Source organism: Ailuropoda melanoleuca, chromosome 16, assembly GCF_002007445.2.
Source record: "Ailuropoda melanoleuca isolate Jingjing chromosome 16, ASM200744v2, whole genome shotgun sequence".
In the NCBI taxonomy this organism is placed as follows: Eukaryota; Metazoa; Chordata; class Mammalia; order Carnivora; family Ursidae; genus Ailuropoda; species Ailuropoda melanoleuca.
The window spans coordinates 2,655,564-2,673,667 of NC_048233.1; the positions used below are offsets into that span (position 1 = coordinate 2,655,564).

The 18,104-nt window shown below is 37.0% G+C and overlaps 1 protein-coding gene across 12 annotated transcripts in view; it reads right to left on the reverse strand.

Moving 5' to 3' along the window:
* ERC1 (ELKS/RAB6-interacting/CAST family member 1) overlaps positions 1-18,104 on the reverse strand; it is a 536,559-nt gene that overhangs the window by 438,346 nt on the left and 80,109 nt on the right. For all 12 annotated transcript variants that reach the window (XM_019793501.2, XM_034645665.1, XM_002914100.4 and 9 more), the window contains exon 3: positions 3,394-3,810. In XM_019793501.2, the coding sequence (XP_019649060.1) occupies positions 3,394-3,810 (417 nt within the window). The remainder of the gene's footprint in view (positions 1-3,393; positions 3,811-18,104) is intronic.

Genomic DNA, 18,104 nt, shown 5'->3' on the forward strand with positions numbered 1-18,104 from the left:
TGGCTCACCCAGTTAAGCATCTGACTCTTGATTTCACTCAGGTCATAATCTCAGGGTTGTGAGATAAAACCCCACTTAAGGAGTCTGCTTCTCTCCCTCTGCCCCCACCCACTCTCTCCCTCTCTCTAAAATAATAAACCTTTAAAAAAAAAGAACACTTGTTTCCGAAGCAATCATTTCCACTTGCTCTTAAATAATTTTAATTTGTATGACCAAAAAAGAGGTTGCTACGTTACTAAAGGCAACTGGAATTGTGTATTGTTATGATTGACAAGGCCTATATTTCTTTCCACATTATGTACATAAATGGGACTTGATATTTGTAGAGCTTGTTATTTGAAAATCAGTCTTAAATTCATGTTTTTTTCTACCAGTTTTTCAAATTCACCATCTTTCTGATTGTTCTCTGCCAGAATAACAATGTGGCTTTTCACAATCCTTAACTATTCATCACTTATTAACTCCCAAACTCAAAATTAAATAGGTGTAATAAAAAAGAATGAGATCTTGCCACTTGACATGACGGATGTCTTGCCATGACAACATGGATGGACCTAGAGGGTATTACGCTAAGTGAAATAAGTGAGACAACGACAAATATCATATGATTTTACTTATTTGTGGAATCTAAAAAACAAAATAAATGAAAAAACAAAAAGCCAAAACACTCCTATAGAGAACAAACTAATGGTTGCCAACAGGGGAGATGGGTTGGAGGGGATGGGCAAAATGGGTAAAGGGGAGGGGGAGGTACAGGCTTCCAGTCATGGAATGAATAAGTGACAAGGATAAAAGGTACAGCAGAGGAAATATAATCAATGGTATTGTAATAGCATTGTCTGGTGACAAATGGTAGCTAATATTGTGGTAAGCACAGCGCATTATGTATAGACTTGTCAAATCACTATATTGTACATTTCAAATTAACGTAACATAGTATGTCGACTTTACTTCAATTTAAAATTTTTTTAAATAAGTGGGCACAGGTAGAAATATTCAGAACAGAAGCACTGAAAACATAACATTCAAAATTCATGGTGCTGGAACAGATTCCCTGTGCATGGTGTGTAAGATTATCACAACTTCTCTAACAGTGTTCTATGGCCAGGCCATAAAGTAAATTAAAAGTAAACTGAAACAAACTCAGGATGTTCCTTGACACAGCAGTTGATTAACGATTTTCTAAAATACTACAGCCTGGTAATTTGAAGAGCATAACATGTACATAGCTGCAGATTAATCATAAGAACACATTATATGCTGCTGGGAAGATAAACTAGTCCAATCACTCTGGAAGATAAGATTATTCGGTTTTAAAAATGTACACACACTTTGAGCAAATTCATTTCTAGGAATTTGTCCTAAACACAAAAATCAATGTACAGAAATATATGGTTAAGGATATTCAGTGCAGCACAGTTTTATAATACTGAAAAATTAATATGAAAATAAAATTTTCAACAGTAAAGGGTATTCAAATAAATGTAAATGGAACTTTATATATTCATCAGAAATTACAAACCTCTACATTAACCTGACGAAAGAAAGGTGGTCAAAACAAATTATTAAGAAAAGCAGGTGACATTGCATTATGCATACCTGCACTAATACAATAGCCGCTAGCTGCATGTCGACACTTTAAATTTGATTAACTAAACTTAATTCTGGATTAATTATATTTAAAAGAATTTAAAATTCAGTTCCTCAGTCACACTAGCCACATTTCAAGGGCTCAGTAGGCACATGTAACTAGTGGCTACCATAATGAACAGAGCAGATACAGAACATTTCCATCATCGCAGAAAGTGATACTAGACAATACTAATGGATAGTATTCTTTCATTCTTTTTTTTTTTTTTAAGATGCATTTATTTACTTGAGGGAGAGAAAGCACAGGGAGGAAGGAGTAGAGAGAGAGAATCCCAAACAGACTCCCCACTGAGTGCAGAGCCTGAGGACATGGGGTTCGATCCCTGGATCACACAACCCTGAGATCATGACCTGAGCCAAAATCAAGAGTCATATGCTCAACCGACTGAGCCACCCGGCGCCCCTAGTATTCTAGCTTTTTTTTTTTTTTTTTAAAGATTTTATTTATTTATTTGACAGAGATAGAGACAGCCAGAGAGAGAGGGAACACAAACAGGGAGAGTGGGAGAGGAAGAAGCAGGCTCATAGCGGAGGAGCCTGATGTGGGGATCGATCCCATAATGCCGGGATCACGCCCTGAGCCGAAGGCAGACGCTTAACCGCTGTGCCACCCAGGCGCCCCTCTATTTTCTTAAGAGACAGAAATGTAGAAACAACGTATAAATAATGAAAATGACTGGAAATATATATGTAACAGCAGTAGATAATGATACCTGGGGTTTTAATTTTTTGCTAACCTATTTCCTAATCTTATTCCAATAACATTCAATGAACTGATTATATAATAAAATCATGTATTTAAAAAACACTGAATTTCCCCTTTATCAAAAGTAAAATAATCTCACTGTAAATAAATATTTCAGAATTTTTATAAAAGGAAAAGTTACAGAACTTCAAATTTAGAAGTATCCTTTTAAAGATTCTATCTTTCTGTTTGGGGAATATTCCATTTTTTTAAATTTCTTTCCTCATATTTCATTCAGACTGGCACTAATACAGTTCTGAGATATTTTTTCCCCATCTAAATGGCTGAAGTCTTGACCACATATAGAGAATTATTTGTCAACTTTTTTTAATTCAATGTAAGATAAATTTTTCATTTATACTTTCTTAAAATGAATCATTACCTAGAAAAGTGAAAAATTATCAACAGTCACAGTGGTCAGCTAAAGTGTGAGTTTCCTCTATAAAAAATAACTGCAGTGTGCCTCAATATCATTCTTTCTCACTGTGCCTCCATGGTAGCTAATGATTTTTATTACATATCTTTTATAGCAAGGCAAGTTTCCATGGAAACCACAGGGCAAACATCCATTACTACTGCCAAGGATTACATAAGCACACCTAAACAGAGGTACCACTTATTTTCTTTTAGTAATATTCTAAAATTAAATAATAGGTACACCGATTCTTGTTTTGTTGCGTGTGTCTCTAAGAACAAATTAAGAGATGAGTAACAAAGAAAATTCTGTGCCCTTCTAGCAACAAAATGAGTCTATAGAAACGAAATGGAGAGGGGGAAAAAGACACAAAGTTATTGAGCCAGTACACAAACCAGTCAATGCCATCTCATGCAAGAGAGCAAATCAGAATAGAAATCAGTGAAGCACTTAAATACCAAAGGAGAAATTCCCTTCCACTAACTCGGTAGAACATATAAATTTATCTAAGCCAAGATGCTGACTAATCAGAGGGAAAAAAGACCATCAGCAAGTCTTAACAACAGAAAGAGCAGTCACTCACCTCTCTCAGCATACTGTTCTCTTTTTCCTTCTGCTCCAAAAGGCTTTCTAGATGGTGGACGTGCATCTCTGCCTCTGCCAGTCGTCTTGTTCTCTCATGGTCTTCTTCAGTAGCCTTAGCAGAAAGTCCTTTGCTCTGCAACATCTCCAAAAGTTTCTTGATGGATTCATCCCGAGCATTTAAGGTTTGCTTCTGAGTCTCAATACGTAGCTCCATTTCCTCCAAAGTCTTTCGAAGAAGGAACAGCTCTTTGGCCTGCCGCTCATGCTCAGCGTGTAGCCTCTGAAAGTTCTCCTCCGTCAGCTCTGCCACACAGGGTTCACCAGTCCTACTGTTACTATCTTGCTGAAACAGCTGGTTCAGGTCCCTTTGGATCCGCAGTTCATCCTGGAGAGCTTGGATTGTCATCTGCATGTGCTAGAACCAAGACAAAAAAGAAAACCCCAAATCAGCTTCTCTCCTCAAGTAGAAAAAAAAAAGCAGATTGGGGGGCGCCTGGGTGGCACAGCGGTTAAGCGTCTGCCTTCGGCTCAGGGCGTGATCCCAGCGTTATGGGATCGAGCCCCACATCAGGCTCCTCTGCTATGAGCCTGCTTCTTCCTCTCCCACTCCCCCTGCTTGTGTTCCCTCTCTCGCTGGCTGTCTCTATCTCTGTCAAATAAATAAATAAAATCTTTAAAAAAAAAAAAAAAAGCAGATTGGGGAAGTCAGGAAGTAGCTACCACAGCTCTCAGAACACTGAATTCAATAAATTAGGATTCACATTATTCTGTTTTACATTGTCTTAAAAAAATGATTGAGATAATCTATAAAATCTCAGTTATTTAACTTGTGTTTATTCCCAACAGGAAACAAGGTAAGTACGACAGCTCCTAACTTTGCATGAGCCATGACAAAATGAAAATATTGTTCAAAATCAATAGAAGGTATTACATAGAACTAAAGGGGAGGGGAGGAAAAAGGGGAAATCTACAGAAATACAAACACATCATACAAAGTTTCACCAAAACGGGTGCCTGAAGAATGGCTCAGTCAGTTGAGTGTCCAACTCTTGATTTTGGCTCAGGTCATGATCTCTGGGTTATGAGATCAAGCTCTACATTGGGCTCCCTGCTCAGCAGGGAGTCTGCTTGAGATTCTCTCTCTCATCCTCTCTCCCTCTGCCCCTCCCCCCATGGCTCACGCACACTCTCTCTCAAATAAATAAATTTTAAAAAAAAAGTTTTACCAAAAAATACAAAGGGTATCAAAACACAAAATGACTTTTAAGGATTTAAATTCACATAATTAATAACTAACATTTAATGAGTAGTATCAACTAAATTGTGCCAAATTGTGCCAAGCACTTTTTATGTGTTAATTCACTTAATCCTCATGACACATGTCCTATTATTTTGATTTTATGGATGATGATACTAGTCTTACAGAAATTTAAGTAACTTGCCCAAGATCACACAGTAAATGGAGATTTCACTGAAATCAAAGCTATTCTCCCAGTCTACTGAAACTAGTACTACTCAGAGAAAATAGCACAGCTTGAAGCTTTCAAAAAAGGGGGGAAAAAAACAGACTATCAGAGCTTTTCATACAGGGAAAGATAACAATATAGGTGAGTAATTAAATGAAGATGTTAATGCAGATAAACTACAAAATGAGAGGGCATATCTTTAGCCTGTACCCCTAATGAAGGTATATGAACCTTTAATCTGAATGGATAAATTGCAGCTATTATACAAAGAATCTAAAAGTATGTCACAAGAATCATATTTTTAGAAATGAAGAAGCAACAACAAAATCACTCCTTCTATTGAAGGTATTTAAGGACTAGCAGTATGCCACAGCGGAAAGGACACGAACCCACAATCAGAAGACATGGATTTTAGCACCAGCTCTCACAGTAACTGCTATGCAATTTTGGACACAACGCCACTTTCTGCATTTCAGAGTCCTCATATTTAAAAATAAATAAGGATTTAAATACCTGCACCATCTTTTCATAGAGTTAATAATATCGTGGAAATCTTTGTAGTTTGTATTTTAAAAACATATATTGTTGAAAAATTTGGGCAGACTAGTAGCAGTGTAGTAAATATCTCAAAGAAACAATGTGGCAAGGGTACAAAGGTGTATGTACAAAGATACTCATTCTTGTTTGTAATAGTGACACAATTAGAAACAACCTAAATATTAATAGGTGATGAGCTACAGTAAATGAAAAATGCCCAATTTAATACTATGCACCCATAAAAAAAATAACAATGTGTATTATATTTACTGATTAAAAACTATGATCACAATGTATCATTTTAAGTATAAAAAAGCTAACTACAGGGGCGCCTGGGTGGCACAGCGGTTAAGCGTCTGCCTTCAGCTCAGGGCGTGATCCCGGCGTTGTGGGATCGAGCCCCACATCAGGCTCCTCTGCTATGAGCCTGCTTCTTCCTCTCCCACTCCCCCTGCTTGTGTTCCCTCTCTCGCTGGCTGTCTCTATCTCTGTCGAATAAATAAAAAATCTTTAAAAAAAAAAAAAAAGCTAACTACACAATACCAAGTATTGGATGATCTCAATTCTAATTTTTTAAAAGAGTATATATACATGGAGAGAAAAGTCTAAAAGGATCTAGAAACAATCACCAATGACTCTCTCTGGGTATGGACAGTTTTTACATTTTTTTCATAGTTTTCTATACTATTTAACCATGTAATCCTTTTGTAATTAAAAAAAAAAACTCTTTTTACCTAAAACTAAGAGAAACAGACTTCAGAGATATCTGCCTGGATGCAGAACACTGTGTTCAATTTATTACCACTTTTGTTAAAAGGGAGGGAGTAATATTTACTATTTACTATAAATCAAATATTTATAAGAAATAAAAATATTTCTGGAAAGTCACATAAGAAATAATTTTTTAAAACAGTAAAACTAGAGGGTGCCTGGGTGACTCGGTTGGGCGTCCAACCCTTGATTTCGGCTCGGGTCATGATCTCAGTCAGGGTCATGAGATCAAGCCCTGTAATGGGCTCTGTGCTGAGCATGGAGCCCGCTTGGGATTCCCTCTCTCCCTCTCCCTCTGCCCTTCCCTATCTCTCTCTCTCTCTCATTAAAAAAAAAAAAAAAAGTAAAACTAGAATAGTTGAGGGACCACTTGTAAGAATACTTTACTAGAAATTTATTGTATTCCTCTTGAATTTTTTTTTACCTGAAGTATAACTGACATTGAATTTTTTTTAGTAATAGCTTTACTGAAATACAATTAACATACCATAAAGTTCATCTGTTTTAAGTGTACAATCAGTGCTTTTTAGCATATTAAAAGTTGTACATCGAACACTACTAGTTCTAGAACACTTCCATCACCCCTTAGAGAAATCCATGCCAATTAGCAATTGCTTCAAATCTTCCCTCCTCCCAACTTTCCTCTTGAATTTGAATTAAACAGATGTACTACCCACTCAAAAATTAAATTTAAAAAAAAACCTATATTTTAAACTTAAAAAAGAATGAAATTCTGACACATGCTACGAAATGGATGAAACTTGATATTATGCTAATAAATCAGTCACAAAAGACATATATTATATGACTCCACTTACAAGAGGTATCTAGAGTAGCCAAATTTATAGATGCAGAAAGTAGAAGAGTGGCTGCCAGGTCTTGGAAAAAGTGGGGATTGAGGAGGGATGGGGAATCATTGAACAGGTATGGAGACTGAGTTCTAGAGATGGATGGTGGTAATGTTTGCACAACATAATGTACTTTATGTCACTGAACTGTACACTTGAAAAAAAGTTAAGATGGTAAATGTAAGGGGCGCCTGGGTGGCTCAGTTGGATAGGCATCTGCCTTCAGCTCATGTCATGATCTCAGGTTCCTGGGATCGAGCCCTACAATGGGGTCCCTGCTCAGCAGGAGCCTGCTTCTCCCTCTCCCTATGCCTGCTGCTCCCCTTGCTTGTGTTTTCTGTCAAATAAATAAATAAAATCTTAAAAAAAAAAAAAGATGGTAAATGTAAGATGTATTTTACAACAATAAAGAAAATGAGGAAAAACTGATGCCTGCCATAAAATTCCAATGTATGGATATTAAATTATTTATGACTACTGATAAATATTTAGGGTGGTTCTCAGTTTTCACTATTACAACAGGCACCTTCCTATGTCTATCTTTGTACACGTATCCAAATTTTTCCTAGGGATAAATTCTCAAAGGTGGAATTAGAGGATATGCAATTATAATTTTGATATATATTAAAATTATCTCTAAAAGGGTCTGTACACATTTAAACTTATATCAAACCATATCTGGGAGTGGCCATTTCCCACACATTTGAAAACTCTGGGTATTTTCTTTCTTTTACTGGCATTTCTTCAATTACAAGCATGGCTGAATATCTATCCACATATCTACTGGCACCTTGTATTTCTTCCTTTGTGACTCATCTGTTCTTGCTCTTTGCCATTTGATTATTTTCCTAAGTGGATTAAATAAAATTTGCCTTCTGTGTATGTTACAAATATATTTCCAAGCCTGTCATTTTTCTTTTAACAAAGTTTATGGTGACTATTATAGAGAATTTTTTTTTTTTTTTAGTACAAACATACCAACTGCTTCTTTCATGGTTTCTGGTTTTGCTCTTATGCTTTAGCAAGTAGTGAATTTTCAACTCTGGTAATCTTCAAACTCTTGAAAAGCACTGCTTTTTTCGTACCAAGAATAAATTTATAAAAGTATCAGATATTTTAATTCAGGAATAGGACTTTTTAAATGCATTTAACTGTCAGCATCACCCTGTAAAGATTCTTAAGAGTTGTTAGAGTTCAAAATCTTTAATAAAAAGATGTGTCAAAATACTAATAATTCTCTAAAATCTATGATCAATTCTACTTTCCTTCTTCACCTCTGGAAGTCAAAAAACCCAGATAAAGTCTGAGTGAATTTATCCCAAAGGGAAATAACCGAAGTTAAACTCAACAATGATAATCTTTTTTGGACATTCATCACCATTCAAGTCAGGAGAACCAGATGTTGACTATAGCTAATAGCCTCACATATACTTTAGCATTTATGATTAAATCTAGTATGGCAATTGTCATTTTGGTGAAAAAATAAATTACAGCTACTAATGTATCTACTTATTCAGCTCTGCTTGCACCCATCGTACTATGAAAGAGAAATAAAATGATGGTCTGGTAGCCTAGAAAGCTACAGAGCAATCTTCTCCACTGAAATAGGAATCAACATCCCTACTTTAGGCTACATTCAAGCTAGCTTTACTTTTAAAAAAAAAATCTTGTCAATTCCCTTGGGAGAAGAAAGAAGCAGGAGGCTAGAAGCCAGGCTACTCCTTCTCCAGCATATTCATACAGATGATAAAATGAGCAAACTTGCACATCTCACAGACATTTATAATGATCAACCAAAAACAGATAGATTGAATTTAATGGGAAGATCTCAGTTGCAAGACATTAAGAGAATTTCTATTTGGGAATTCTGCTCATGACACTCTCCAAACATCTCACTCTTCTCACATTCCAAATGTTATACCAACACTTACTAGTCTACCACTTTTCACTCTGACATTCAGTTGATCTGGAAAGACTGGAAAAGTAACAGCTTAAAATTTCCTCCAAGGATTTTGCTATTAGTACACCAAGCTGTATCTCAATGAAATGGTAGGCTACTGTGAACAACAGTAATGAAAAATCTTAAATCTCTGAAAGGGACTATGACTTGTATTATTTTTCTAATAAACCTATCTGCAAAAATGGCAAAAGATCACAGCAACCCTTCATACAATATATTTTAGATAAATATCAGAAGCTCCTGTGAGGCAGAACTTCCCAAATATAATCATTAGTTTCTTGGAACAACACAACACTGATCCAGTTTATCCTCAGTTCTAAAATAACAGAACTTTGTAGTCTCTGGAGCTCTTTTTAGTTAGGAGAAAAAAAAATACATTACCCCCCCTTTTCCACTGGAATATGTTCCAAGACCGCCAGTGGATGCCTAAAACTATGGATAGTACCAAATCCTATATATCTTATGTTTTTTCCAATACATACATACCTATGATAAAAATTTAATTCATAAATTAGGCATAGTAAGAGATTAACAAAAAAAAGCTAAAATAAAATAGAACAATTATAACAACATGCTGTAATAATATTTATGTGAATGTGGTCTCTCTCTCTCTCTCAAAATATCTCGTTGTACTGTACTCAAGCTTCTGATGATGATATAGGATGATAAAATGCCTACGTGACAAACTGAAGTAAGGTGAATGACGCAGGCATTGTGAAGTAGTGTTAGGCTATTAGTGACTTTTTAACAGTAAATCAGAAGGGAAAATGAAGTCTGCTTCCAGACCACAAGTGACCACCAGTAACTGAAACCACAGAAAGCAAAGCAATGCAGAGGGGACTACCATATTATGGATACAAGAAAATGGTCATCATTACAAACAATACATCATGAAGAACTCAATGCACTATTTGTCAAGATGACCAGCTAAAAAAAGTACCAGTATTGCACCATATTATGTTAAGTAAGAACAATTTTTTCTGAAACATATAAATGCGTACATTATGTAACTTTATTCACGTAAAATGAACAACAGCTTATAATAATTCTTACTGAAGTCACGTGAGTCAAGTTTACAGCTCCCTCAGGCTATTTGATATTCTGATCTGTACTGCCACGTTACTATATCCCTAAAACAACAGCACTTACCAGACTAATCTAAAATGTATTTCTTTGTCTCTGTCTTCAATAAAAACTTTCTAGGACTTGGGGTTGTCATCTTTACTCTGAGGCACAGCAGACTGCTTGGTATAGTAAGTACTCAATAAAGTTTTGATTGAAGATTGACCAAAACAAATTTTGAGAAATTATTTTGAAAGTAAACAGCCAGTAGATAGTCATGCAAACCAAGTCCCTGGAAAGCTGTATCTTTCCCCTATAACACAATGATTTATTCATCTTCTCTAACAATTAGTTCTTTACCAACTAACACAAAAAAATTCTATCTTAAAAACAAACTATCCAAAATACAAAACACAATCTTAACAAAAAATGTTAACTATATTCTCTGGATTTATTCATGTTGTTTTTTTTTTTAAAGAAATATCTACACCCAATGTGACATTCGAACCCACAACCCTCAAGATCAAGAGTCACATGCTTCACTGACTGAGCCAGCCAGGCATCCCTGCATTTATTCATGTTTGATCCAAAGCAAAGAGAAGTATTTTTTAGTACTATACAAAGCACATAGAGTTCTTGTCCAAAACTAAAGCTTAAAAATTGATAGAACACAATAGTTACACAGATACACTCACCCACAAGCAGTATACCCTATCACAAATTGTAAATTAAGAACAATATTCAAGAGAGAAATGGGACACATACATGTAAAGCACTTACTCTACATGCAATATATTCAAATGAAGTTTGGAACCTATTAGAGATCACTATCAGCTAGACTCATGAATCTTTAATATGAAAAGAAAGTATTCTAATTTCTATCATTTTAGAAGGTGAGTTTACTTGGTGAGTAATTTAATGAGTCTGAATCTCAGAGACTGAGACAGTGGAAGAGCCTCTAAGGTAATTCACTTCTTCTAATCATCAGTTTACTATTCCTTCAGTTGATGACGAGGATTTATTTTCTATGCAGCAAATATTAAACCAAAACCAAGTTCTCAAACTAATCTAAACATCAGCAAGAGATGCACTACAATGCAAGAAACCACACAGAATTCAAATGGATAAATTAAAATTACTTAACATTCTCACCCTCTACTTTGAGCTGATTCTCCTCTAAAAAAGACAGTCAAGAAAATGAACAAGCAATTATACTAGAATTCCAGCAGTTACTCTCTGCTACTGAATCCAGAAAATGTAAGAACATCTATTTTTATGCTAGTACAACCCAGAATAGAAGTTAAAGAATAAATGAAAATGCTATCAAAATGGGGAAGTCCTAAGGTCAAAATACAGCTGACCCTCGAATGAACAACATGGGTTTGAACAGCATAGGTCCACTTACATATGGATTTTTTTTTCAATAAACAGTACGGTACTGTAACTGTAAATGCATTTTCTCTTCTTCATGATTTTTTTTCCCTAAGATTTTATTTATTTATTTGACAAAGACAGAGCACAAGCCGGGGGGGGGGGGGGGGGGGGGGGGGGGGGGTCAGCAGAGGGAGAAAGAGAAGCTGAGTGGGGAGCCTGATGTGGGCCTCAATCCCAGGACCTGAGCTGAAGGCAGACACTTAATCGAATAAGCCACCCAGGCGCCTCTTCCTCATGATATTTTTAATAACATTTTCTTTTCTCTAGCTTGCTTTATTGTAAGAATACAGTATGTAATACATATAACATACAAAATATGTGTCAACTGACTATGTTATCAGTAAGGCTTCTAGTCAATAGTAGGCTATTAATAGTTTCGCCAGGAGTCAAAAGTTATATGCAGATTTTCAACTGTGCAGGGAATGGTGCCCCTAACCCCCACGTCCCTCAAGGGTCAACTGTACATTTTATATTTCATGGACTCATAGGGATAATCAACAATTCAAGTAACAAGAAACCCCTTTTAGTACAAGTCCTAGAAATTCCAATTTACTTTTAGTTACCCAAATTGTCATACTATTTATTATTTACCCCTTCACCTCTACTTATGCGGTCTTTGCCCTTTCCCTCTCTCACTCCCAGTTAAATCCTAGTTATCCTTTTATTCTTAGCTCAGGCATTATGTCCTCTAGAAAGCCTGTTCTGACTTGCCAAACAGAAAGACAGAAAAAGGGAAGAAGGAATTGGTAGAGGAAGTATATAAAGGACAGTACCCCAAACCAGAAATTAAAATAGTAAAAATATCATGCTAAGCAATATCGGGGTTGAAGAGATTCTTATCATTATAAATAACAACCAAATAACCAAAAAAAAAAAAAAAAAACAACCCACCACCTTAAAGTAAAATGGACCAGCAAAGGGATCCTTTAACAACCACTTCCATAAATGTTTAACTTGAGAACACTCAGCGATAACAATTGAAATGGCAGAACTACAAGCTACAAAAAAGATACTATTCATTCCAGCAGCACTTAAATATCAAATTCACTTCTTTCTTCATTCTCTATAACCCAAAAGTTGCAAACACCTGCAACAAAAGTAAATAGGGTTAACAAAATCCCCAAACTTAGTCACTGAAATACTGGTATGTGAATGAAAAAGAAAGAAAAATAAACAACAGAGTTAGGTGATATCCATCGCTATGAAAGTGATAACAGCTAATCTTGGCACTGCTGTTTTGGGGAGTAGATTTTGCTGAATGAATACACAGAGGAAGCAAGAAGCTTAGCAATCTGAAGGGAGTCCCTGCTGACATTCAGCTGCAGCAAACAACATAAAGCTGACAGGAGCTGATGTCTGTGTCCCACAGAGCTATGTCAACACTGAAGTCACTTTGTGCCCACAGCTTATCAGAAACTACAGAGTTTCTTTATCCCTCCCCCACCTTCTCCAGAGAAAGAGAAGAAACAAGGAAGACTGATACTGAGAGTACAAAGAGATCATGACCTTACAGTCTTAAAGAAAAGCATTCATGTACAGTGCTATTGCTTTAGACGCCTTCACATACACTATCACCAAATTTTAAATTGAGATGAAGCCCAATGAAATTATTTATATAATTAATTCTCTCTGGAGAAAACAATATAAAACATACACAAAGAACATCCATAAACCAGAATAAACCAACCAAGATTATTCACATCTTATCTCAATACTTACATTTTTATTAAATGTGCTTTCTTATAAAAATCAAATCTCATTATTAAGCAAATCAAAATGAAAGTGACTACACTAGGCAACTGACAGACTGCTGTAGTCTACTACAGAAATACTAAGAACAAATGTACTCAGAAATAAAAGGTGTAAGAATCAGAAAAGAAGAAACAGTCCTTATATGGGATTATATGATGAAAACTCAGAAAAAAATTACAGACAAGACATCTGTATCATTAAGAGTTCAGCAACCTGGTAAATGTAAGATCAACATGTAAACATTTAACCACATTACTCTACATAGAAACAACTCTTTCAAAAGTATAATTAATAGACAGAAAGAGAAGCTTGATAAAAACAAAAAGGTACCTGGGGACGAAAATATGAACAACAACAGAAATACAAAGCTTTTATAGATAAAACCATAAATCTTTCTGGAAAGTAACTGAGATATATTTTTTGTACACAATCCTTTAATATTCTCCATGGCTATCATCAAATAAGGTATGACTAAGACTCTTGCACATGCTTCTGTAAAAATGGAATAAAATAGAATAGAGAAAAGAAATATTTAAAAGTTAATGAAAATTTTTTGAAAAATTAATGAAGAAACAAATGAATTTAGGTAGTAAACAGACAGTATAAAAGATTGTTTCATGATTTAGCAGAACTGTTAAGAGCAAAGAACACCAGATGGAATCTTCATGGGGTATATAAGGAGAAAATAAATTTGCTTTCCTGACTCTCACCAATTCTATCATATAAACTCCAATAAATATATTTGTTACCATTATTTTCAAACAAATATTTAATTCCTGCACCCATATTTGCAGAAAGTTTACTTACTGCATCATATTTGCAATTCAAATACTTAGGCCTATGTCCACAAAATCTTTCACCATCACTTCATCTGACTAAATACTTCTAAGTAAAATATATTTAGACAACTGTGATAGGAAGCACACTTGATAAATTTAAAAACTGACACATTGGACTTAATCAAAATTAAAACTGTATCAAAACTTTTATCAAAGTGACCATTATAAAAATAAATTGGTAAGCCACATACTGGGAGAAACAGTAACGGTCAAAGGACTTATATCCTGAATATATAAACAACTCCTGTAACACAAATAAAAACAAACATGCTAATGCTTTAAAAATGAAAGACTTACAGACTTGGAAAAGGAAGATATACAATTAGCCAATGTGCAAGTAAAAAAGTGACTAATATCATCGTACTACTAATATCATTAGTAATTATGGAAATGAAAATTAAAACCAGAATGAGATACCACCACATACCCACTAGAATAGCTAAAATGTAAACATCAGTGTTAGCAAGGATGTGGAACAACCAGAATGTGAAATTATACCAATACTCTGGAAATTACCCTGCCAGTTTTCCATAGTTTTTTTTCTTTTTTTCTTTTTTTTTTTTAAGATTTTATTTATTTGAGAGAGAAAGCGCAAGCAAGCATGAGTCGGGGGAAGCGGCAGAGGGAAAGGGAAGCAGACTCCCCACTGAGCTGGGAGCCCATGTGGAACTCAATCCCAGGACCCTGAGATCAAGACCTAAGCCAAAGGCAGACACTTAACAAACTCAGCCACCCAAGCACCCCAGCCAGTTTCTCATAAAGTTAAACATGTTTCTATGCTATGACCCAACAACTATACTCCTAGATATCTCCCTAAGAGAAGTGAAAACATGTCCACAAGCACATATGTATAAAAAAATTTAACAGGGCCTCTGGGTGGCAGAATCAGATAAGAATCCAACTCTTGGAGTTAAGATGGTAGAGGAGTAGGGGACCACTTCTTCAGCCGGTCCCGAGTTGGATATGCACCAGACCAGCCTGAACATTCACGGAATCAGCCTGAGACGCAGGAAGATACATCTGGATCTCTACAAATGAACATCTCCAGCGCTGAGTATTGAGGTAGGAAGTGGGGAGCCATGAAACCGCGCACAGATATCGGAAGATAAACGAAAGGGGGAGGGAGCCACTGCCTTCGGGCGCCAGGAAGCGGTAGCCACCTGCATGGGGGAGCAGGCGGACTTGCGGACCGGCACCCATGAGAGAGCAGACTGAGACCGTGAGCCGGGGAAAGCACACCACCAGACTGAAACGGAGCTCCGGTGTACTCACTGGAACCAGACTGAGACCGGGAGCTCTGGGAGCGTGTGGGGGTGGCTGGCGGCTGGCGGTGTTAGAAACACAAAGGACAGAGACGCGCTGGCCCTGGAAGTGAGGGCTGGGACACCGGGTGTGGGGCGCACATCCCGGGATGCTGCAGGGTTCAGCAGCACCAACAGAAACAGAGTTAAAGTGGCCAGAACATCAGTGGAGAACGGTCCGCAATCCCTCTATACTGAGACAGAGGCTGAGATTCGGCCACCGCTGCTTTGACTCTCAGAAGAGGCACAGCAAACTGCCAGGGAAAGCCGCCAGAGAACAAAAGCCTGGAAATACCAGCTCACAGTGTGCCCACCCCCATCCCCCCTGGCAGGGGACATGGAGACTCTACCCAAACAGTTGCCTGAGTATCGGCATGGCAGGTCCCTCCCCCAGAAGGCAGGCTGAAAAAGCAAGAAGCCCACAACCCTAAGATCCCTATAAAACAAGGGTGCACGGCCTGGGTCCCGGTCAATAATTTGGGCTCTGGACAACCCCGCAATCTCTCCTCATCAGAATGACGAGAAGGAGAAATCCCCCCCCCAGCAAAGAAAAGACAATGAGTCTGTGGCCTCTGCCACAGAAATAAAGGATATGGATGTAACCAAATTACCAGAAATGGAATTCAGAGTAACAATGGTCAAGATGATGTGCAGACTTGAAAAAAGTATTAACAAAAATGTTAATGAAAATATAGAATCTCTAAGGGTGGAAATGAGAGCGAATCTGGCAGAAATTAAAAATTCTATGAGCCAAATGCAGTCAAAACTAGAGGCTCTAACGGCCAAGGTGAATGAGGCAGAAGAACGTATCAGTGAATTGGAGGATGGGTTAGTAGAAGAGAAAGCTAAAATAAAATCTGGACTTAAAAAAATCCACACTCATGAATGTAGGTTATGGGGGATTACTGACTCAATGAAACAATCCAATGTCAGAATCATCGGCATCCCCGAGGGGGTGGAGAAAAACAGAGGTCTAGAAGACATATTTAAACAAATTGTAGCTGAAAACTTCCCTAATCTAGCAAGGGAAACAAACATCTGTGTCCAAGAGGAAGAGAGGACCCCTCCCAAGCTCAACCACGACAAACCTACGCCACATCATGTCGTAGTGCAATTCACAAATATTAGATCCAAGGATACAGTATTGAAAGCAGCCAGGGCAAAGAAATTTCTCACGTACCAAGGCAAAGGTATCAGAATTACATCAGACCTGTCTACACAGACCTGAAATGAGAGAAAGGGTTGGGGGGGCATTTTTAAAGCTCTTTCAGAGAAAAACATGCAGCCAAGGATCCTTTATCCAGCAAGGCTGTCAGTCAGAATTGATAGAGAAATAAAGACCTTCCAGAATCACCAGTCAGTGACCAATTTCGTAACCACAAAACCAGCCCTACGGGAGATATTAAGGGGGGTTCTATAAAGGTAAAAAGGCCCCAAGAGTGATACAGAACAGAAAGTCACAATCGATAGAAACAGACTTTACTGGCGACATGGCATCATTAAAATCATATCTGTCAATATTCACTCTCAATGTAAATGGCCTAAATGCTCCCATAAAACGCCACAGGGTTGCAGATTGGATAAAAAGACATGACCCATCCATTTGCTGTCTACAAGAGACTCATTTTGAACCTAAAGATACATTCAGACTGAAAGTAAAGGGATGGAATACCATCTTTCACGCCAATGGACCCCAAAAGAAAGCTGGGGTACCAATTCTCATATCAGACAGATTGGATTTTAAACTAGACTATAGTTAGACACACAGAAGGGCACTATATTATTCTTAAAGGATGTATCCAACAAGTGGATATGACAATTATAAATATATATGCCCCCAACAGGGGAGCAGCAAGATACACAAGCCAACTCTTAACCACAATAAAGAGACATATAGATAAAAATACATTAATAGTAGGGGACCTCAACACTCCACCATCAGAAATAAAACACCCATGCAAAAAATTGACAAAGAAACAAGGCTCTGAATGCCATACTCAACGAGTTGGACCTCATAGATATATAGAAAACACTACACCCCAGAACCAAAGAATACTCATTCTATTCTAAAGCCCATGGAACATTCTCAAGAATAGACCATGTTCTGGGACACAAAACAGGTTTCACCGATACCAAAAGACTGAAATTATTCCCTGCATATTCTCAGACCACAACGCTTTGAAATTGGAACTCAACCACAAGGAAAAATTTGGAAGAAACTCAAACACTTGGAGACTAAAAACCATCCTGCTCAGGAATGATTCGATAAACCAGGAAATCAAAAATCAATTTTAACAATTTATGGAGACCAACGAGAATGAAAACACAACGGTCAATAACCTATGGGATATTGCAAAGGCAGTCCTAAGGGGGAAATACATAGCCATCCAAGCCTCACTCAAAAGAATAGAAAAATCTAAAATGCAGTTTTTATATTCTCACCTCAAGAAGCTGGAACAGCAACAGAGGGACAGGCCTAATCCATGCACGAGGAAGCAGTTGACCAAGATTAGAGCAGAAATCAATGAATTAGAAACCACGAGTATAGTAGAGCAGATCAACAGAAAAGCTGGTTTTTTGACAGAATCAATAAAATTGACAGACCACTGGCAAGACTTATCCAAAAGAATAGAGAAAGGACCCAAATTAATAAAATTATGAATAAAGAGGAGAGGTCACAACCAACACCAATGAAATTGGAAGGATTATTAGAAATTTTATCAACAGCTTTATGCCAAT